We start from the raw sequence: 20917 nt of genomic DNA, 5'->3' as shown, positions 1-20917 counted from the left end.
CGAGCGGTTGGAGGAGTTGGACGCGGCCAAGTCGGAGGTGCGGGCGTCTCGTATTCTGCATGGTTTGGGTTTCTCTCCAGCCATGCAGAGGAAGAAGCTGAAGGATTTCAGTGGTGGATGGAGAATGCGAGTTGCTCTGGCCAGGTATTGAGCAGATTGGTTGTGGGGGGTGTGGTCTGTGTTTTGGGGGTGTGGTCTGTGTTTTGGGGGTGTGGTCTGTTTTGGGGGCGTGGTCTGTGGCTCTATGAACCCTTTCTCTTTGTTCTCAGGGCTTTGTTCATCCGGCCATTCATGTTACTTCTGGATGAGCCCACCAATCACCTGGATCTGGAGGCGTGTGTGTGGCTGGAGGAGGAGCTAAGATCGTGAGTCCCTCTTTTGTCTATAAAGCTGTTTGAATTCCCAGATAAAAGGTTTAGTGACGGTCCGTCCTCTTCTGTCGCCGTCCTCTTTCTGTCGCCGTCGTCTTCTTTCTGTCGCCGTCCTCTTTCTGTCGTCGTCCTTTCTGTCGTCGTCCTCTTTCTGTCGTCGTCGTCCTCTTTCTGTCGTCGTCGTCCTCTTTCTGTCGTCGTCCTCTTTCTGTCGTCGTCCTCTTTCTGTCGTCGTCCTCTTTCTGTCGCCGTCGTCTTCTTTCTGTCGCCGTCCTCTTTCTGTCGTCGTCTTCTTTCTGTCGTCGTCTTCTTTCTGTCGTCGTCCTCTTTCTGTCGTCGTCCTCTTTCTGTCGTCGTCTTCTTTCTGTCGTCGTCCTCTTTCTGTCGTCGTCCTCTTTCTGTCGTCGTCCTCTTTCTGTCGTCGTCCTCTTTCTGTCGTCCTCTTTCTGTCGTCGTCCTTTCTGTCGTCGTCCTCTTTCTGTCGCCGTCGTCTTCTTTCTGTCGCCGTCCTCTTTCTGTCGTCGTCTTCTTTCTGTCGTCGTCCTTTCTGTCGTCGTCCTTTCTGTCGTCGTCCTCTTTCTGTCGCCGTCGTCTTCTTTCTGTCGCCGTCCTCTTTCTGTCGTCGTCTTCTTTCTGTCGTCGTCCTCTTTCTGTCGTCGTCCTCTTTCTGTCGTCGTCCTCTTTCTGTCGTCGTCCTCTTTCTGTCGTCGTCCTCTTTCTGTCGTCGTCCTCTTTCTGTCGTCGTCCTCTTTCTGTCGTCGTCCTCTTTCTGTCGTCGTCCTCTTTCTGTCGTCGTCCTCTTTCTGTCGTCGTCCTCTTTCTGTCGTCGTCCTCTTTCTGTCGTCGTCCTCTTTCTGTCGTCGTCCTCTTTCTGTCGTCGTCGTCCTCTTTCTGTCGTCGTCGTCCTCTTTCTGTCGTCGTCCTCTTTCTGTCGTCGTCCTCTTTCTGTCGTCGTCCTCTTTCTGTCGTCGTCGTCCTCTTTCTGTCGTCTTCTTTCTGTCGTCATCGTCTTCTTTCTGTCGTCGTCGTCTTCTTTCTGTCGTCGTCGTCCTCCTTTCTGTCGTCGTCCTCTTTCTGTCGTCGTCCTCTTTCTGTCGTCGTCCTCTTCTGTCGTCGTCCTCTTTCTGTCGTCGTCTTCTTTCTGTCGTCGTCCTCTCTGTCGTCGTCGTCCTCTTTCTGTCGTCGTCGTCCTCTTTCTGTCGTCGTCGTCCTCTTTCTGTCGTCGTCGTCCTCTTTCTGTCGTCGTCGTCCTCTCTGTCGTCGTCGTCCTCTTTCTGTCGTCGTCCTCTTTCTGTCGTCGTCGTCCTCTTTCTGTCGTCGTCGTTCTCTTTCTGTCGTCGTCGTCCTCTTTCTGTCGTCGTCGTCCTCTTTCTGTCGTCGTCCTCTTTCTGTCGTCGTCGTCCTCTTTCTGTCGTCGTCTTCTTTCTGTCGTCGTCTTCTTTCTGTCGTCGTCTTCTTTCTGTCGTCGTCTTCTTTCTGTCGTCGTCCTCTTTCTGTCGTCGTCCTCTTTCTGTCGTCGTCCTCTTTCTGTCGTCGTCCTCTTTCTGTCGTCGTCCTCTTTCTGTCGTCGTCTTCTTTCTGTCGTCGTCCTCTTTCTGTCGTCGTCTTCTTTCTGTCGTCGTCCTCCTCTTTCTGTCGTCGTCCTCTTTCTGTCGTCGTCCTCTTCTTTCTGTCGTCGTCCTCTTTCTGTCGTCGTCTTCTTTCTGTCGTCGTCCTCTTTCTGTCGTCGTCTTCTTTCTGTCGTCGTCTTCTTTCTGTCGTCATCTTCTTTCTGTCGTCGTCTTCTTTCTGTCGTCGTCCTCTTTCTGTCGTCGTCCTCTTTCTGTCGTCGTCCTCTTCTGTCGTCGTCCTCTTTCTGTCGTCGTCGTCTTCTTTCTGTCGTCGTCGTCCTCCTTTCTGTCGTCGTCCTCTTCTGTCGTCGTCCTCTTTCTGTCGTCGTCTTCTTTCTGTCGTCGTCCTCTCTGTCGTCGTCGTCCTCTTTCTGTCGTCGTCGTCCTCTTTCTGTCGTCGTCGTCCTCTTTCTGTCGTCGTCGTCCTCTTTCTGTCGTCGTCGTCCTCTCTGTCGTCGTCGTCCTCTTTCTGTCGTCGTCCTCTTTCTGTCGTCGTCGTCCTCTTTCTGTCGTCGTCGTTCTCTTTCTGTCGTCGTCGTCCTCTTTCTGTCGTCGTCGTCCTCTTTCTGTCGTCGTCGTCCTCTTTCTGTCGTCGTCCTCTTTCTGTCGTCGTCGTCCTCTTTCTGTCGTCGTCTTCTTTCTGTCGTCGTCTTCTTTCTGTCGTCGTCTTCTTTCTGTCGTCGTCTTCTTTCTGTCGTCGTCCTCTTTCTGTCGTCGTCCTCTTTCTGTCGTCGTCCTCTTTCTGTCGTCGTCCTCTTTCTGTCGTCGTCCTCTTTCTGTCGTCGTCTTCTTTCTGTCGTCGTCCTCTTTCTGTCGTCGTCTTCTTTCTGTCGTCGTCCTCCTCTTTCTGTCGTCGTCCTCTTTCTGTCGTCGTCCTCTTCTTTCTGTCGTCGTCCTCTTTCTGTCGTCGTCTTCTTTCTGTCGTCGTCCTCTTTCTGTCGTCGTCTTCTTTCTGTCGTCGTCTTCTTTCTGTCGTCGTCTTCTTTCTGTCGTCGTCTTCTTTCTGTCGTCGTCCTCTTTCTGTCGTCGTCCTCTTTCTGTCGTCGTCCTCTTTCTGTCGTCGTCCTCTTTCTGTCGTCGTCCTCTTTCTGTCGTCGTCTTCTTTCTGTCGTCGTCCTCTTTCTGTCGTCGTCTTCTTTCTGTCGTCGTCCTCCTCTTTCTGTCGTCGTCCTCTTTCTGTCGTCGTCTTCTTTCTGTCGTCGTCCTCTTTCTGTCGTCGTCCTCTTTCTGTCGTCGTCCTCTTTCTGTCGTCGTCCTCTTTCTGTCGTCGTCTTCTTTCTGTCGTCGTCCTCTTTCTGTCGTCGTCTTCTTTCTGTCGTCGTCCTCCTCTTTCTGTCGTCGTCCTCTTTCTGTCGTCGTCTTCTTTCTGTCGTCGTCCTCTTTCTGTCGTCGTCTTCTTTCTGTCGTCGTCTTCTTTCTGTCGTCGTCCTCCTCTTTCTGTCGTCGTCTTCTTTCTGTCGTCGTCCTCTTTCTGTCGTCGTCTTCTTTCTGTCGTCGTCTTCTTTCTGTCGTCGTCCTCTTTCTGTCGTCGTCTTCTTTCTGTCGTCGTCCTCTTTCTGTCGTCGTCCTCTTTCTGTCGTCGTCTTCTTTCTGTCGTCGTCCTCTTTCTGTCGTCGTCCTCTTTCTGTCGTCGTCGTTCTCTTTCTGTCGTCGTCGTCCTCTTTCTGTCGTCTTCTTTCTGTCGTCGTCGTCTCCTTTCTGTCGTCGTCGTCCTCCTTTCTGTCGTCCTCTTTCTGTCGTCGTCCTCTTTCTGTCGTCTTCTTTCTGTCGTCATCGTCTTCTTTCTGTCGTCATCGTCTTCTTTCTGTCGTCGTCGTCCTCCTTTCTGTCGTCGTCGTCCTCTTTCTGTCGTCGTCCTCTTTCTGTCGTCGTCCTCTTTCTGTCGTCGTCCTCTTTCTGTCGTCGTCCTCTTTCTGTCGTCTTCCTCTTTCTGTCGTCGTCGTCCTCCTTTCTGTCGTCGTCGTCCTCTTTCTGTCGTCTTCTTTCTGTCGTCGTCCTCTTTCTGTAGTCGTCCTCTTTCTGTCGTCGTCCTCTTTCTGTCGTCGTCCTCTTTCTGTCGTCGTCCTCTTTCTGTCGTCGTCCTCTTTCTGTCGTCGTCCTCTTTCTGTCGTCGTCCTCTTTCTGTCGCCGTCCTCTTTCTGTCGCCGTCCTCTTTCTGTCGCCGTCCTCTTTCTGTCGCCGTCCTCTTTCGTCGTCGTCCTCTTTCTGTCGCCGTCCTCTTTCTGTCGCCGTCCTCTTTCTGTCGTCGTCGTCCTCTTCTGTCGTCGTCCTCTTCTGTCGTCGTCTTCTTTCTGTCGTCGTCCTCTTTCTGTCGTCGTCGTCTCCTTTCTGTCGTCGTCGTCTCCTTTCTGTCGTCGTCGTCCTCCTTTCTGTCGTCGTCGTCCTCTTTCTGTCGTCGTCCTCTTTCTGTCGTCGTCCTCTTTCTGTCGTCGTCCTCTTCTGTCGTCGTCCTCTTTCTGTCGTCGTCTTCTTTCTGTCGTCGTCCTCTTTCTGTCGTCGTCTTCTTTCTGTCGTCGTCCTCTTTCTGTCGTCGTCCTCTTTCTGTCGTCGTCCTCTTCTGTCGCCGTCCTCTTTCTGTCGCCGTCCTCTTTCTGTCGTCGTCCTCTTTCTGTCGCCGTCCTCTTTCTGTCGTCGTCCTCTTTCTGTCGTCGTCCTCTTCTGTCGTCGTCCTCTTCTGTCGTCGTCCTCTTCTGTCGTCGTCCTCTTCCTGTCGTCGTCCTCTTTCTGTCGTCGTCCTCTTTCTGTCGTCGTCCTCTTTCTGTCGTCGTCCTCTTTCTGTCGTCGTCCTCTTTCTGTCGTCGTCTTCTTTCTGTCGTCGTCTTCTTTCTGTCGTCGTCTTCTTTCTGTCGTCGTCCTCTTTCTGTCGTCGTCCTCTTTCTGTCGTCGTCTTCTTTCTGTCGTCGTCTTCTTTCTGTCGTCGTCTTCTTTCTGTCGTCGTCTTCTTTCTGTCGTCGTCTTCTTTCTGTCGTCGTCTTCTTTCTGTCGTCGTCCTCTTTCTGTCGTCGTCCTCTTTCTGTCGTCGTCTTCTTTCTGTCGTCGTCTTCTTTCTGTCGTCGTCTTCTTTCTGTCGTCGTCTTCTTTCTGTCGTCGTCCTCTTTCTGTCGTCGTCCTCTTTCTGTCGTCGTCCTCTTTCTGTCGTCGTCTTCTTTCTGTCGTCGTCCTCTTTCTGTCGTCGTCTTCTTTCTGTCGTCGTCCTCCTCTTTCTGTCGTCGTCCTCTTTCTGTCGTCGTCCTCTTCTTTCTGTCGTCGTCCTCTTTCTGTCGTCGTCTTCTTTCTGTCGTCGTCCTCTTTCTGTCGTCGTCTTCTTTCTGTCGTCGTCCTCTTTCTGTCGTCGTCTTCTTTCTGTCGTCGTCCTCTTTCTGTCGTCGTCTTCTTTCTGTCGTCGTCTTCTTTCTGTCGTCGTCCTCTTTCTGTCGTCGTCTTCTTTCTGTCGTCGTCCTCTTTCTGTCGTCGTCTTCTTTCTGTCGTCGTCTTCTTTCTGTCGTCGTCTTCTTTCTGTCGTCGTCCTCTTTCTGTCGTCGTCCTCTTTCTGTCGTCGTCTTCTTTCTGTCGTCGTCTTCTTTCTGTCGTCGTCTTCTTTCTGTCGTCGTCTTCTTTCTGTCGTCGTCCTCTTTCTGTCGTCGTCCTCTTTCTGTCGTCGTCCTCTTTCTGTCGTCGTCCTCTTTCTGTCGTCGTCTTCTTTCTGTCGTCGTCTTCTTTCTGTCGTCGTCCTCTTTCTGTCGTCTTCTTTCTGTCGTCGTCCTCTTTCTGTCGTCGTCCTCTTTCTGTCGTCGTCTTCTTTCTGTCGTCGTCCTCTTTCTGTCGTCGTCCTCTTTCTGTCGTCGTCCTCTTTCTGTCGTCGTCCTCTTTCTGTCGTCGTCCTCTTTCTGTCGTCGTCCTCTTTCTGTCGTCGTCTTCTTTCTGTCGTCGTCCTCTTCTTTCTGTCGTCGTCCTCTTTCTGTCGTCGTCTTCTTTCTGTCGTCGTCCTCTTTCTGTCGTCGTCTTCTTTCTGTCGTCGTCTTCTTTCTGTCGTCCTCCTCTTTCTGTCGTCGTGGTCCTCTTTCTGTCGTCGTCCTCTTTCTGTCGTCGTCGTCCTCTTTCTGTCGTCGTCTTCTTTCTGTCGTCGTCCTCTTCTTTCTGTCGTCGTCTTCTTTCTGTCGTCGTCGTCCTCTTTCTGTCGTCGTCCTCTTTCTGTCGTCGTCCTCTTTCTGTCGTCGTCCTCTTTCTGTCGTCGTCCTCTTTCTGTCGTCGTCTTCTTTCTGTCGTCGTCTTCTTTCTGTCGTCGTCTTCTTTCTGTCGTCGTCTTCTTTCTGTCGTCGTCTTCTTTCTGTCGTCGTCCTCTTTCTGTCGTCGTCCTCTTTCTGTCGTCGTCTTCTTTCTGTCGTCGTCTTCTTTCTGTCGTCGTCCTCTTTCTGTCGTCGTCTTCTTTCTGTCGTCGTCCTCTTTCTGTCGTCGTCTTCTTTCTGTCGTCGTCCTCCTCTTTCTGTCGTCGTCCTCTTTCTGTCGTCGTCCTCTTCTTTCTGTCGTCGTCCTCTTTCTGTCGTCGTCTTCTTTCTGTCGTCGTCCTCTTTCTGTCGTCGTCTTCTTTCTGTCGTCGTCCTCTTTCTGTCGTCGTCTTCTTTCTGTCGTCGTCCTCTTTCTGTCGTCGTCTTCTTTCTGTCGTCGTCTTCTTTCTGTCGTCGTCCTCTTTCTGTCGTCGTCTTCTTTCTGTCGTCGTCCTCTTTCTGTCGTCGTCTTCTTTCTGTCGTCGTCTTCTTTCTGTCGTCGTCCTCTTTCTGTCGTCGTCTTCTTTCTGTCGTCGTCCTCTTTCTGTCGTCGTCTTCTTTCTGTCGTCGTCCTCTTTCTGTCGTCGTCTTCTTTCTGTCGTCGTCCTCTTTCTGTCGTCGTCTTCTTTCTGTCGTCGTCTTCTTTCTGTCGTCGTCCTCTTTCTGTCGTCGTCTTCTTTCTGTCGTCGTCCTCTTTCTGTCGTCGTCTTCTTTCTGTCGTCGTCCTCTTTCTGTCGTCGTCCTCTTTCTGTCGTCGTCTTCTTTCTGTCGTCGTCTTCTTTCTGTCGTCGTCTTCTTTCTGTCGTCGTCTTCTTTCTGTCGTCGTCCTCTTTCTGTCGTCGTCCTCTTTCTGTCGTCGTCCTCTTTCTGTCGTCGTCCTCTTTCTGTCGTCGTCTTCTTTCTGTCGTCGTCTTCTTTCTGTCGTCGTCTTCTTTCTGTCGTCGTCTTCTTTCTGTCGTCGTCCTCTTTCTGTCGTCGTCCTCTTTCTGTCGTCGTCCTCTTTCTGTCGTCGTCCTCTTTCTGTCGTCCTCTTTCTGTCGTCGTCCTCTTTCTGTCGTCGTCCTCTTTCTGTCGTCGTCTTCTTTCTGTCGTCGTCCTCTTTCTGTCGTCGTCTTCTTTCTGTCGTCGTCATCCTTCTCCTTCTCTTCTGTCCTCCTCATCGCCCTTCTCAGTCTCTCTCTTCTCTGATTTTCAGCTTCCGGAGAATTCTGGTTCTCGTCTCCCATTCCCAGGACTTCCTGAATGGAGTTTGTACAAATATCATCCATCTACACAACCGCAAACTCAAATATTTCACAGTGAGTACTGGGGGGTGTGGTCTGAGTATTGGGGGGGGTTGTGCTCTGAGTATTGGGGGGGGGAGGGGTGTGCTGAGTATTGGGGGGGGGGGTGTGCTGAGTATTGGGGGGCGGGGGTGTGGTCTGAGTATTGGGGGGGAGGGGTGTGGTCTGAGTATTGGGGGGGGGGGTGTGGTCTGAGTATTGGGGGGGGTGTTCTCAGAGTCTGACCGGAGTCCTTGCACCCACACTAGGGGAACTATGACCAGTATGTGAGTATTGGGGGGGCGGGGTGCTGAGTATTGGGGGGGGAGGGGTGTGGTCTGAGTATTGGGGGGGGGCGGGGTGCTCTGAGTATTGGGGGGGCGGGGTGCTCTGAGTATTGGGGGGCGGGGGGCTGTTCTCGGAGTGTCTGACCGGAGTCCTTGCACCCACACTAGGGGAACTATGACCAGTATGTGAATATTGGGGGGGGGGGGGGTGCTCTGAGTATTGGAGGGGTGTGGTCTGAGTATTGGGGGGGGGGTGTGGTCTGAGTATTGGGGGGGGGGGCTGTTCTCGGAGTGTCTGACCGGAGTCCTTGCACCCACACTAGGGGAACTATGACCAGTATGTGAGTATTGGGGGGGGGTGTGGTCTGAGTATTTGGGGGGGGGGTGTGCTCTGAGTATTGCGGGGGGGGGGTGTGGTCTGAGTATTGGGGGGGGGGTGTTCTCGGAGAGTCTGACCGGAGTCCTTGCACCCACTCTAGGGGAACTATGACCAGTATGTGAGTATTGGGGGGGGGGGGTGTGGTCTGAGTATTGGGGGGGGGGGTGTTCTCTGAGAGTCTGACCGGAGTCCTTGCACCCACACTAGGGGAACTATGACCAGTATGTGAATATTGGGGGGCGGGGTGCTCTGAGTATTGGGGGGCGGGGTTCTCTGAATATTGGGGGGCGGGGTGCTCTGAGTATTGGGGGGCGGGGTGCTCTGAGTATTGGGGAGGGGGGTGCTCTCGGAGAGTCTGACCGGAGTCCTTGCACCCACACTAGGGGAACTATGACCAGTATTGTGAATATTGGGGGGGCGGGGGGCTCTGAGTATTGGGGGGCGGGGGGCTCTGAGTATTGGGGGGCGGGGTGCTCTGAGTATTGGGGAGGGGGGTGTTCTCTGAGAGTCTGACCGGAGTCCTTGCACCCACACTAGGGGAACTATGACCAGTATGTGAATATTGGGGGGTGTGTGGTCTGAGTATTGGGGGGCGGGGTGCTCTGAGTATTGGGGGGCGGGGTGCTCTGAGTATTGGGGGGCGGGGTGCTCTGAGTATTGGGGAGGGGGGTGCTCTCTGAGAGTCTGACCGGAGTCCTTGCACCCACACTAGGGGAACTAAGACCAGTATGTGAATATTGGGGGGCGGGGTGCTCTGAGTATTGGGGGGCGGGGTGCTCTGAGTATTGGGGGGGGGGGGAGGGGTGTTCTCGGAGAGTCTGACCGGAGTCCTTGCACCCACACTAGGGGAACTATGACCAGTATGTGAATATTGGGGGGCGGGGTGCTCTGAATATTGGGGGGCGGGGTGCTCTGAGTATTGGGGGGCGGGGTGCTCTGAGTATTGGGGAGGGGGGTGTTCTCTGAGAGTCTGACCGGAGTCCTTGCACCCACACTAGGGGAACTATGACCAGTATGTGAATATTGGGGGGGTGCTGAGTATTGGGGGGGCGGGGTGCTCTGAGTATTGGGGAGGGGGGTGTTCTCTGAGAGTCTGACCGGAGTCCTTGCACCCACACTAGGGGAACTATGACCAGTATGTGAATATTGGGGGGCGGGGTGCTCTGAGTATTGGGGGGCGGGGTGCTCTGAGTATTGGGGGGCGGGGTGCTCTGAGTATTGGGGGGCGGGGTGCTCTGAGTATTGGGGGGCGGGGTGCTCTGAGTATTGGGGGGGGGTGTTCTCGGAGAGTCTGACCGGAGTCCTTGCACCCACACTAGGGGAACTATGACCAGTATGTGAATATTGGGGGGGGGGGGTGTGCTGAGTATTGGGGGGGGGGTGTGGTCTGAGTATTGGGGGGGGGTGTTCTCTGAGAGTCTGACCGGAGTCCTTGCACCCACTCTAGGGGAACTATGACCAGTATGTGAATATTGGGGGGGTGTGCTCTGAGTATTGGGGGGCGGGGTGCTCTGTGTATTGGGGGGGGGGGTGGTCTGAGTATTGGGGGGCGGGGGGAGCTCTGAGTATTGGGGGGCGGGGTGCTCTGAGAAATGGGGGGGGGGGCGTGTTCTCTGAGAGTCTGACCGGAGTCCTTGCACCCACACTAGGGGAACTATGACCAGTATGTGAATATTGGGGGGCGGGGTGCTCTGAGTATTGGGGGGGGGGGTGTGCTCGGAGAGTCTGACCGGAGTCCTTGCACCCACACTAGGGGAACTATGACCAGTATGTGAATATTGGGGGGGGGGTGCTCTGAGTATTGGGGGGGGGGGTGTTCTCGGAGAGTCTGACCGGAGTCCTTGCACCCACACTAGGGGAACTATGACCAGTATGTGAATATTGGGGGGGTGTGGTCTGAGTATTGGGGGGGGGGGTGTGCTCTGAGTATTGGGGGGCGGGGTGCTCTGAGTATTGGGGGGGGGGTGTTCTCTGAGAGTCTGACCGGAGTCCTTGCACCCACACTAGGGGAACTATGACCAGTATGTGAATATTGGGGGGGTGTGGTCTGAGTATTGGGGGGGGGGGTGTGCTCTGAGTATTGGGGGGCGGGGTGCTCTGAGTATTGGGGGGGGGGGGTGTTCTCTGAGAGTCTGACCGGAGTCCTTGCACCCACACTAGGGGAACTATGACCAGTATGTGAATATTGGGGGTGGTGCTCTGAGTATTGGGGGGGGGGAGGGGTGTGGTCTGAGTATTGGGGGGGGGGGGCTGTTCTCTGAGAGTCTGACCGGAGTCCTTGCACCCACACTAGGGGAACTATGACCAGTATGTGAATATTGGGGGTGGTGCTCTGAGTATTGGGGGGGAGGGGTGTGCTCTGAGTATTGGGGGGTGGGGGGGAGTTCTCGCAGAGTCTGACCGGAGTCCTTGCACCCACACTAGGGGAACTATGACCAGTATGTGAATATTGGGGGGTGTGTGGTCTGAGTATTGGGGGGCGGGGTGCTCTGAGTATTGGGGGGGGGGGGCTGTTCTCTGAGAGTCTGACCGGAGTCCTTGCACCCACACTAGGGGAACTATGACCAGTATGTGAATATTGGGGGTGGTGCTCTGAGTATTGGGGGGGAGGGGTGTGCTCTGAGTATTGGGGGGTGGGGGGGAGTTCTCGCAGAGTCTGACCGGAGTCCTTGCACCCACACTAGGGGAACTATGACCAGTATGTGAATATTGGGGGGGTGTGGTCTGAGTATTGGGGGGGAGGGGTGTGCTCTGAGTATTGGGGGGTGGGGGGGTGTTCTCTGAGAGTCTGACCGGAGTCCTTGCACCCACACTAGGGGAACTATGACCAGTATGTGAAGACTCGGGAGGAGTTGGAGGAGAATCAGATGAAGAGATTTAATTGGGAGCAGGATCAGATCTCACACATGAAGGTAAGGGGGCGTGTCCATGGAATGGGGGGAGGGGCTTGTGTTGCTCGGGTCTCACTTTCGCTCTCCTCTCTAGAATTACATCGCTCGGTTTGGACACGGAAGTGCGAAGTTGGCTCGTCAGGCGCAGAGCAAAGAGAAGACCCTCCAGAAGATGATGTCATCGGGGCTGACGGAGCGAGTGGTCAGCGATAAGGTGAGGGAGGGGTTATAGAAAAGAATCTTATACCATCCAAGTAATAGAGAGAACCCTGATCACTGATTGGAGGAGAAGGCGGGGAATGGCCTATCAGAGGCCAGACTTAAACCCCATTGAAGATCTGTGGAATGATTGAAGACGTCCCCCCAGACTCGGGCCAGAGAAGTGGGGGTTCCGTCTCTCCATTCCCGAGACGTCCCCCCAGACTCGGGCCGGAGAAGTGGGGGGTTCCGTCTCTCCATTCCCGAGACTTCCCCCCAGACTCGGGCCGGAGAAGTGGGGGGTTCCGTCTCTCCATTCCCGAGACTTCCCCCCGGACTCCGGCCGGAGAAGTGGGGGTTCCGTCTCTCCATTCCCGAGACGTCCCCCCGGACTCGGGCCAGAGAAGTGGGGGTTCCGTCTCTCCATTCCCGAGACGCCCCCCCCAGACTCGGGCCGGAGAAGTGGGGGGTTCCGTCTCTCCATTCCCGAGACGTCCCCCCGGACTCCGGCCGGAGAAGTGGGGGGTTCCGTCTCTCCATTCCCGAGACGTCCCTCCGGCCGGAGAAGTGGGGGTTCCGTCTCTCCATTCCCGAGACGTCCCCCCGGACTCCGGCCGGAGAAGTGGGGGGTTCCGTCTCTCCATTCCCGAGACGTCCCCCCGGACTCCGGCCGGAGAAGTGGGGGGTTCCGTCTCTCCATTCCCGAGACGTCCCCCCGGACTCCGGCCGGAGAAGTGGGGGTTCCGTCTCTCCATTCCCGAGACGTCCCCCCGGACTCCGGCCGGAGAAGTGGGGGTTCCGTCTCTCCATTCCCGAGACGTCCCCCCGGACTCCGGCCGGAGAAGTGGGGGGTTCCGTCTCTCCATTCCCGAGACGTCCCCCCGGACTCCAGCCGGAGAAGTGGGGGGTTCCGTCTCTCCATTCCCGAGACGTCCCCCCGGACTCCGGCCGGAGAAGTGGGGGTTCCGTCTCTCCATTCCCGAGACGTCCCCCCGGACTCCGGCCGGAGAAGTGGGGGTTCCGTCTCTCCATTCCCGAGACGTCCCCCCGGACTCGGGCCGGAGAAGTGGGGGGTTCTGTCTCTCCATTCCCGAGACGTCCCCCCGGACTCGGGCCGGAGAAGTGGGGGTTCCGTCTCTCCATTCCCGAGACGTCCCCCCGGACTCCGGCCGGAGAAGTGGGGGGTTCCGTCTCTCCATTCCCGAGACGTCCCCCCGGACTCCGGCCGGAGAAGTGGGGGGTTCCGTCTCTCCATTCCCGAGACGTCCCCCCGGACTCCGGCCGGAGAAGTGGGGGTTCCGTCTCTCCATTCCCGAGACGTCCCCCCGGACTCCGGCCGGAGAAGTGGGGGTTCCGTCTCTCCATTCCCGAGACGTCCCCCCGGACTCGGGCCGGAGAAGTGGGGGGTTCTGTCTCTCCATTCCCGAGACGTCCCCCCGGACTCGGGCCGGAGAAGTGGGGGTTCCGTCTCTCCATTCCCGAGACGTCCCCCCGGACTCCGGCCGGAGAAGTGGGGGGTTCCGTCTCTCCATTCCCGAGACGTCCCCCCGGACTCCGGCCGGAGAAGTGGGGGGTTCCGTCTCTCCATTCCCGAGACGTCCCCCCGGACTCCGGCCGGAGAAGTGGGGGTTCCGTCTCTCCATTCCCGAGACGTCCCCCCGGACTCCGGCCGGAGAAGTGGGGGTTCCGTCTCTCCATTCCCGAGACGTCCCCCCGGACTCCGGCCGGAGAAGTGGGGGTTCCGTCTCTCCATTCCCGAGACGTCCCCCCGGACTCCGGCCGGAGAAGTGGGGGGTTCCGTCTCTCCATTCCCGAGACGTCCCCCCGGACTCCGGCCGGAGAAGTGGGGGGTTCCGTCTCTCCATTCCCGAGACGTCCCCCCGGACTCCGGCCGGAGAAGTGGGGGTTCCGTCTCTCCATTCCCGAGACGTCCCCCCGGACTCCGGCCGGAGAAGTGGGGGTTCCGTCTCTCCATTCCCGAGACGTCCCCCCGGACTCCGGCCGGAGAAGTGGGGGTTCCGTCTCTCCATTCCCGAGACGTCCCCCCGGACTCCGGCCGGAGAAGTGGGGGTTCCGTCTCTCCATTCCCGAGACGTCCCCCCGGACTCCGGCCGGAGAAGTGGGGGTTCCGTCTCTCCATTCCCGAGATGTCCCCCCGGACTCCGGCCGGAGAAGTGGGGGTTCCGTCTCTCCATTCCCGAGACGTCCCCCCGGACTCCGGCCGGAGAAGTGGGGGTTCCGTCTCTCCATTCCCGAGACGTCCCCCCGGACTCCGGCCGGAGAAGTGGGGGTTCCGTCTCTCCATTCCCGAGATGTCCCCCCCCCCGGACTCGGGCCGGAGAAGTGGGGGTTCCGTCTCTCCATTCCCGAGACGTCCCCCCGGACTCCGGCCGGAGAAGTGGGGGGTTCCGTCTCTCCATTCCCGAGACGTCCCCCCGGACTCCGGCCGGAGAAGTGGGGGTTCCGTCTCTCCATTCCCGAGACGTCCCCCCGGACTCCGGCCGGAGAAGTGGGGGTTCCGTCTCTCCATTCCCGAGACGTCCCCCCGGACTCCGGCCGGAGAAGTGGGGGGTTCCGTCTCTCCATTCCCGAGACGTCCCCCCGGACTCCGGCCGGAGAAGTGGGGGGTTCCGTCTCTCCATTCCCGAGACGTCCCCCCGGACTCCGGCCGGAGAAGTGGGGGTTCCGTCTCTCCATTCCCGAGACGTCCCCCCGGACTCCGGCCGGAGAAGTGGGGGTTCCGTCTCTCCATTCCCGAGACGTCCCCCCGGACTCGGGCCGGAGAAGTGGGGGGTTCTGTCTCTCCATTCCCGAGACGTCCCCCCGGACTCGGGCCGGAGAAGTGGGGGTTCCGTCTCTCCATTCCCGAGACGTCCCCCCGGACTCCGGCCGGAGAAGTGGGGGGTTCCGTCTCTCCATTCCCGAGACGTCCCCCCGGACTCCGGCCGGAGAAGTGGGGGGTTCCGTCTCTCCATTCCCGAGACGTCCCCCCGGACTCCGGCCGGAGAAGTGGGGGTTCCGTCTCTCCATTCCCGAGACGTCCCCCCGGACTCCGGCCGGAGAAGTGGGGGTTCCGTCTCTCCATTCCCGAGACGTCCCCCCGGACTCCGGCCGGAGAAGTGGGGGTTCCGTCTCTCCATTCCCGAGACGTCCCCCCGGACTCCGGCCGGAGAAGTGGGGGGTTCCGTCTCTCCATTCCCGAGACGTCCCCCCGGACTCCGGCCGGAGAAGTGGGGGGTTCCGTCTCTCCATTCCCGAGACGTCCCCCCGGACTCCGGCCGGAGAAGTGGGGGTTCCGTCTCTCCATTCCCGAGACGTCCCCCCGGACTCCGGCCGGAGAAGTGGGGGTTCCGTCTCTCCATTCCCGAGACGTCCCCCCGGACTCCGGCCGGAGAAGTGGGGGTTCCGTCTCTCCATTCCCGAGACGTCCCCCCGGACTCCGGCCGGAGAAGTGGGGGTTCCGTCTCTCCATTCCCGAGATGTCCCCCCGGACTCCGGCCGGAGAAGTGGGGGTTCCGTCTCTCCATTCCCGAGACGTCCCCCCGGACTCCGGCCGGAGAAGTGGGGGTTCCGTCTCTCCATTCCCGAGACGTCCCCCCGGACTCCGGCCGGAGAAGTGGGGGTTCCGTCTCTCCATTCCCGAGACGTCCCCCCGGACTCGGGCCGGAGAAGTGGGGGTTCCGTCTCTCCATTCCCGAGACGTCCCCCTGGACTCCGGCCGGAGAAGTGGGGGGTTCCGTCTCTCCATTCCCGAGACGTCCCCCCGGACTCCGGCCGGAGAAGTGGGGGGTTCCGTCTCTCCATTCCCGAGACGTCCCCCCGGACTCCGGCCGGAGAAGTGGGGGTTCCGTCTCTCCATTCCCGAGACGTCCCCCCGGACTCCGGCCGGAGAAGTGGGGGTTCCGTCTCTCCATTCCCGAGACGTCCCCCCGGACTCCGGCCGGAGAAGTGGGGGGTTCCGTCTCTCCATTCCCGAGACGTCCCCCCGGACTCCGGCCGGAGAAGTGGGGGGTTCCGTCTCTCCATTCCCGAGACGTCCCCCCGGACTCCGGCCGGAGAAGTGGGGGGTTCCGTCTCTCCATTCCCGAGACGTCCCCCCGGACTCCGGCCGGAGAAGTGGGGGGTTCCGTCTCTCCATTCCCGAGACGTCCCCCCGGACTCCGGCCGGAGAAGTGGGGGGTTCCGTCTCTCCATTCCCGAGACGTCCCCCCGGACTCCGGCCGGAGAAGTGGGGGGTTCCGTCTCTCCATTCCCGAGACGTCCCCCCGGACTCCGGCCGGAGAAGTGGGGGGTTCCGTCTCTCCATTCCCGAGACGTCCCCCCGGACTCCGGCCGGAGAAGTGGGGGGTTCCGTCTCTCCATTCCCGAGATGTCCCCCCGGACTCCGGCCGGAGAAGTGGGGGTTCCGTCTCTCCATTCCCGAGATGTCCCCCCCCCCCGGACTCGGGCCGGAGAAGTGGGGGTTCCGTCTCTCCATTCACTGCTTCGGGTTCCAGAATTCGGACCTCAAATCGACCAGAGACGTGCGAGAGGCGGTCACAATCCTCGTCCAATAGTGTGACCCCGGCCGCAAAATACTGACACAGGGGGCGCTCCCTCCTCCAATCAGTGAATCTGTCTCTGACATGTTGGGGGAGGGGTCTCTGACATGGGGGGCGGGGAGATATTGGGGGTGTTCTGATCTCTCGATATTTGGATATTTCAGACTTTGTCCTTCTGCTTCCCGTCCTGTGGGAAGATTCCTCCTCCGGTCATCATGGTGCAGCACGTCAGCTTCCGGTATAGTGATGACGGGGTAAGGAACGCGAGACTCTCCCCTCTCGGTGTGTCTGTCTCTCTCTGGCTCGGTGTGTCTGTCTCTCTCTCTCTCTGGCTCGGTGTGTCTGTCTCTCTCTGGCTCGGTGTGTCTGGCTCTCTGGCTCGGTGTGTCTGTCTCTCTCTCCCTCTCTCTCTCTGGCTCTGTGTGTCCGTCTCTCTCTCTCTCTCTGGCTCTGTGTGTCCGTGTGTGTGTCTCTCTCTCTCTCTCTCTCGCTCTCTCTCTGGCTCTGTGTGTCCGTGTGTGTCTCTCTCTCTGGCTCTGTGTGTCTCTCTCTCTCTCTCTCTCTCTCTCTCTCTCTCTCTCTGTGTCTCTCTCTGGCTCTGTGTGTGTCTGTGTCTCTCTCTCTCTCTCTCTCTCTCTCTCTCTCTCTCTCTCTGGCTCTGTGTGTCCGTGTGTGTCTCTCTCTCTGGCTCTGTGTGTCCGTGTGTGTCTCTCTCTCTGGCTCTGTGTGTGTGTGTCTCTCTCTCTCTCTCTCTGGCTCTGTGTGTGTGTGTGTGTCTCTCTCTCTCTCTCTCTCTCTCTCTGTCTCTCTCTCTCTCTCTCTCTCTCTCTCTCTCTCTCTGTCTCTCTCTCTCTCTCTCTCATATCCATTGATTGTCTCTCCTCAGCCTCTCATCTATAAGAACATTGAGTTTGGAATAGATTTGGATAGTCGGGTGGCCCTCGTGGGACCCAACGGAGCCGGAAAATCCACTCTGCTCAAACTTCTGATGGGAGAGGTGAGCGTCTGACCCCTGGAGCCCCTCCCCCTCCTCTGACCCCTAGAGCCCCTTCTCCCCCCCCTCCTCTGACCCCCTGGAGCCCCTTCCCCCTCCTCTGACCCCTAGAGCCCCTTCTCCCCCCCCCTCCTCTGACCCCCTGGAGCCCCTACCCCTCCTCTGACCCCCTGGAGCCCCTTCCCCTCCTCTGACCACCTGGAGCCCCTTCCCCCCCCCCCTCCTCTGACCCCTAAACCCTCCCCCCCCCTCCTGTGACCCCCTGGAGCCCCTCCCCCTCCTCTGACCCCTAGAGCCCCTTCTCCCCCCCCCCCTCCTCTGACCCCCTGGAGCCCCTTCCCCTCCTCTGACCCCCTGGAGCCCCTTCCCCTCCTCTGACCCCCTGGAACCCCTTCCCCCTCCTCTGAGCCCCTTCCCCTCCTCTGACCCCCCTGGAACCCCTTCCCCCTCCTCTGACCCCCTGGAGCCCCTTCCCCTCCTCTGACCCCCCTGGAGCCCCTTCCTCCCCTCCTCTGACCCCTAACCCCCCCCCCCTCCTCTGACCCCCTGGAGCCCCTTCCCCTCCTCTGAACCCCCTGGAGCCCCTTCCCCCTCCTCTGACCCCCTGGAGCCCCTTCCCCTCCGACCCCTGGAGCCCCTTCCCCTCCTCTGACCCCCTGAACCCTCCCCCCCTGCACTCTCCGTGGGATGGGCGCCCCTGTGGTCCCAGTTTACTCCCAGAACTTGTGACGTCGTTTTTTGTGGTTCTTCCCCCCCCGCTGATCGCCCCCCCCTTCTCTCTCCAGTTGTTGCCCTCGGACGGAATGATCCGGAAACATTCTCATGTGAAGATCGGACGCTATCACCAGCACCTCACCGAACAGCTGGAGCTCGACCTTTCACCTCTGGAGTACATGATGAAGTGTTACCCCGACATCAAGGAGAAGGAGGATATGAGGAAGATCATCGGGAGATACGGACTGACCGGCAAGCAGCAGGTGAGCCATGTGACCCCTCCCATGTGACTCGATACAGGTGAGCCATGTGACCCCTCCCATGTGACTCGATACAGGTGAGCCATGTGACCCCTCCCCTCCGACTCGATACAGGTGAGCCTAGTGACCCCTCCCATGTGACTCGATACAGGTGATCCCTCCCATGTGACTCGATACAGGTGATCCCTCCCATGTGACTCGATACAGGTGAGCCTAGTGACCCCTCCCATGTGACTCGATACAGGTGAGCCTAGTGACCCCTCCCATGTGACTCGATACAGGTGAGCCTAGTGACCCCTCCCATGTGACTCGATACAGGTGAGCCTAGTGACCCCCCCTCCCCGCCCCTCCCATGTGACTCGATACAGGTGAGCCTAGTGACCCCCCCTCCCCTCCCATGTGACTCGATACAGGTGAGCCTAGTGACCCCCCCTCCCCTCCCATGTGACTCGATACAGGTGAGCCTAGTGACCCCCCCTCCCCTCCCATGTGACTCGATACAGGTGAGCCTAGTGACCCCCCCTCCCCTCCCATGTGACTCGATACAGGTGAGCCTAGTGACCCCTCCCCTCCCATGTGACTCGATACAGGTGAGCCTAGTGACCCCTCCCCTCCCATGTGACTCGATACAGGTGAGCCATGTGACCCGCCCCTCCCATGTGACTCGATACAGGTGAGCCTAGTGATCCCTCCCATGTGACTCGATACAGGTGACCCCTCCCATGTGACTCGATACAGGTGAGTCATGTGACCCCTCCCATGTGACTCGATACAGGTGAGCCATGTGACCCCTCCCCTCCCATGTGACTCGATACAGGTGAGCCATGTGACCCCTCCCATGTGACTCGATACAGGTGAGCCTAGTGACCCCTCCCATGTGACTCGATACAGGTGACCCCTCCCCTCCCATGTGACTCGATACAGGTGAGCCATGTGACCCCTCCCCTCCCATGTGACTCGATACAGGTGAGCCTAGTGACCCTCCCCTCCCATGTGACCCCTCCCATGTGACTCGATACAGGTGAGCCTAGTGACCCCCTCCCATATGACTCTCATTCCTGTCTAGTGACCCCTCCCCCATTTCTCTCTCTCCCCTGTCTGTCTAGGTGAGTCCAATCCGGAACCTCTCGGACGGACAAAAGTGCCGCGTTTGCTTCGCTTGGCTGGCCTGGCAGAACCCGCACATGCTCTTCCTGGACGAGCCGACCAATCATCTGGACATTGAGACCATCGACGCGCTCGCAGACGCCATCAATGACTTCGAGGGAGGGATGATGCTCGTCAGCCACGACTTCCGACTCATTCAGCAGGTGGGAGGAGCCTGACCAGCATGCATTGTGTTCTCACCTCTTCTAACCCTCATTGTCCTGGTTGGGTGGGAGGAGCCTGACCAGCATGCATTGTGTTCTCCTCCCCTCTTCTAACCCTCATTGTCCTGGTTGGGTGGGAGGAGCCTGACCAGCATGCATTGTGTTCTCCTCCCCTCATTGTCCTGGTTGGGTGGGAGGAGCCTGACCAGCATGCATTGTGTTCTCCTCCCCTCATTGTCCTGGTTGGGTGGGAGGAGCCTGACCAGCATGCATTGTGTTCTCTCATTGTCCTGGTTGGGTGGGAGGAGCCTGACCAGCATGCATTGTGTTCTTCTAACCCTCGGTGTCTTGTCTCCAGGTGGCTCAGGAGATCTGGGTGTGTGAGAAACAATCGGTTACAAAGTGGAAAGGAGACATCTTATCCTACAAGGTGCATCTGAAGTCCCGACTGAACGATGACGAGCCGCCGCGGAAGGGCAACTGAGCGAGTGCAGAAAGTTTCCGACTTTCCCTCCGGAAGTCTCCATAGTCATCAGCTTGAAGAAGCCTCCATTGCTGTGGATGGCCACCCCTCGGTGTCACCGGAGAAGGACATTAGTGACGGGGCCCACAGGGCAGCCAATAGAACGGGCTTCTCAGGAAAGGACGCAGCTAGTGGGTGGGCCCAGGGGGTGGAAGGCCTCTGACTCCTCCCCTCTGCGCTCTCCTCATCTGATCCCAATTTACATCTTTTTTTTGTTTTTTTTGTTTTTTTTAAGCAAATTATTTATCTGTAATTGAAAAGATACAATAAAGAGAGAAACTTCGTTCTGTAACTTCTTATTGGCTGCGGGACTGGGGGAGGGGTGACGCTTTTCCAATAGATGAGGGGCTCCTCCCAATTTTACTGGAGATCACCTGTGTATAGATTGATTTTCCCCCACAGACGCTTACCCCCCCGCCCTCCTCGCCCGCCGAGGCCCGCCCGCCGAGGCCCGCCCTCCTCTCCCCCTCCTGCCGATGCCCGCCCTCCTCTCCCCCTCCCGCCAATGCTGAGGCCCTCCCTTCTCTCCCCCCCCCTCCCGCCAATGCTGAGGCCCGCCCTCCTCTCCCCCTCCCGCCGATGCTGAGGCCCGCCCTCCTCTCCCCCTCCCACCGATGCTGAGGCCCGCCCTCCTCTCCGCCGATGCTGAGGCCCGCCCTCCTCTCCCCCTCCCGCCGATGCTGAGGCCCGCCCTCCTCTCCCCCTCCCGCCGATGCTGAGGCCCGCCCTCCTCTCCCCCTCCCGCCGATGCTGAGGCCCGCCCTCCTCTCCCCCTCCCGCCGATGCTGAGGCCCGCCCTCCTCTCCCCCTCCAGCCGATGCTGAGGCCCTCCCTTCTCTCCCCACCTCCTGCCGATGCTGAGGCCCGCCCTCCTCTCCCCCTCCCGCCGATGCTGAGGCCCGCCCTCCTCTCCCCCCCTCCCGCCGATGCTGAGGCCCGCCCTCCTCTCCCCCCCTCCCGCCAATGCTGAGGCCCGCCCTCCTCTCCCCCCCTCCCGCCAATGCTGAGGCCCGCCCTCCTCTCCCCACCTCCTACCGATGCTGAGGCCCGCCCTCCTCTCCCCACCTCCTGCCGATGCTGAGGCCCGCCCTCCTCTCCCCACCTCCTGCCGATGCTGAGGCCTGCCCTCCTCTCCCGCCGATGCTGAGGCCCGCCCTCCTCTCCCCCCTCCCGCCGATGCTGAGGCCCGCCCTCCTCTCCCCCCCTCCCGCCAATGCTGAGGCCCGCCCTCCTCTCCCCCCCTCCCGCCAATGCTGAGGCCCGCCCTCCTCTCCCCCCCTCCCGCCAATGCTGAGGCCCGCCCTCCTCTCCCCCCCTCCTGCCAATGCTGAGG

The 20917-nt window shown here is 58.9% G+C and overlaps 1 protein-coding gene across 1 annotated transcript in view; it reads left to right on the top strand.

Annotated features, from left to right (window-relative positions):
- Positions 1-19867, top strand: part of LOC120941770 (ATP-binding cassette sub-family F member 2) — a gene marked incomplete at its 5' end in the record, with an annotated part of 22774 nt that extends 2907 nt beyond the window's left edge. Inside the window, 10 exon segments of the mRNA XM_040355443.1 lie at positions 1-144; positions 270-365; positions 7421-7523; positions 10970-11065; positions 11139-11258; positions 15948-16037; positions 16670-16780; positions 17563-17754; positions 18858-19061; positions 19420-19867. The exon segment at positions 1-144 is cut by the window's left edge and continues 28 nt beyond it. Of these exon segments, the coding sequence (XP_040211377.1) occupies positions 1-144; positions 270-365; positions 7421-7523; positions 10970-11065; positions 11139-11258; positions 15948-16037; positions 16670-16780; positions 17563-17754; positions 18858-19061; positions 19420-19545 (1282 nt within the window).
- Between the last annotated feature and the right edge of the window lie 1050 nt (positions 19868-20917).

Source organism: Rana temporaria, chromosome 5 (genome assembly GCF_905171775.1).
Source record: "Rana temporaria chromosome 5, aRanTem1.1, whole genome shotgun sequence".
Lineage (NCBI taxonomy): Eukaryota > Metazoa > Chordata > Amphibia > Anura > Ranidae > Rana > Rana temporaria.
This window is presented reverse-complemented; position numbering and strand designations above follow the sequence as displayed.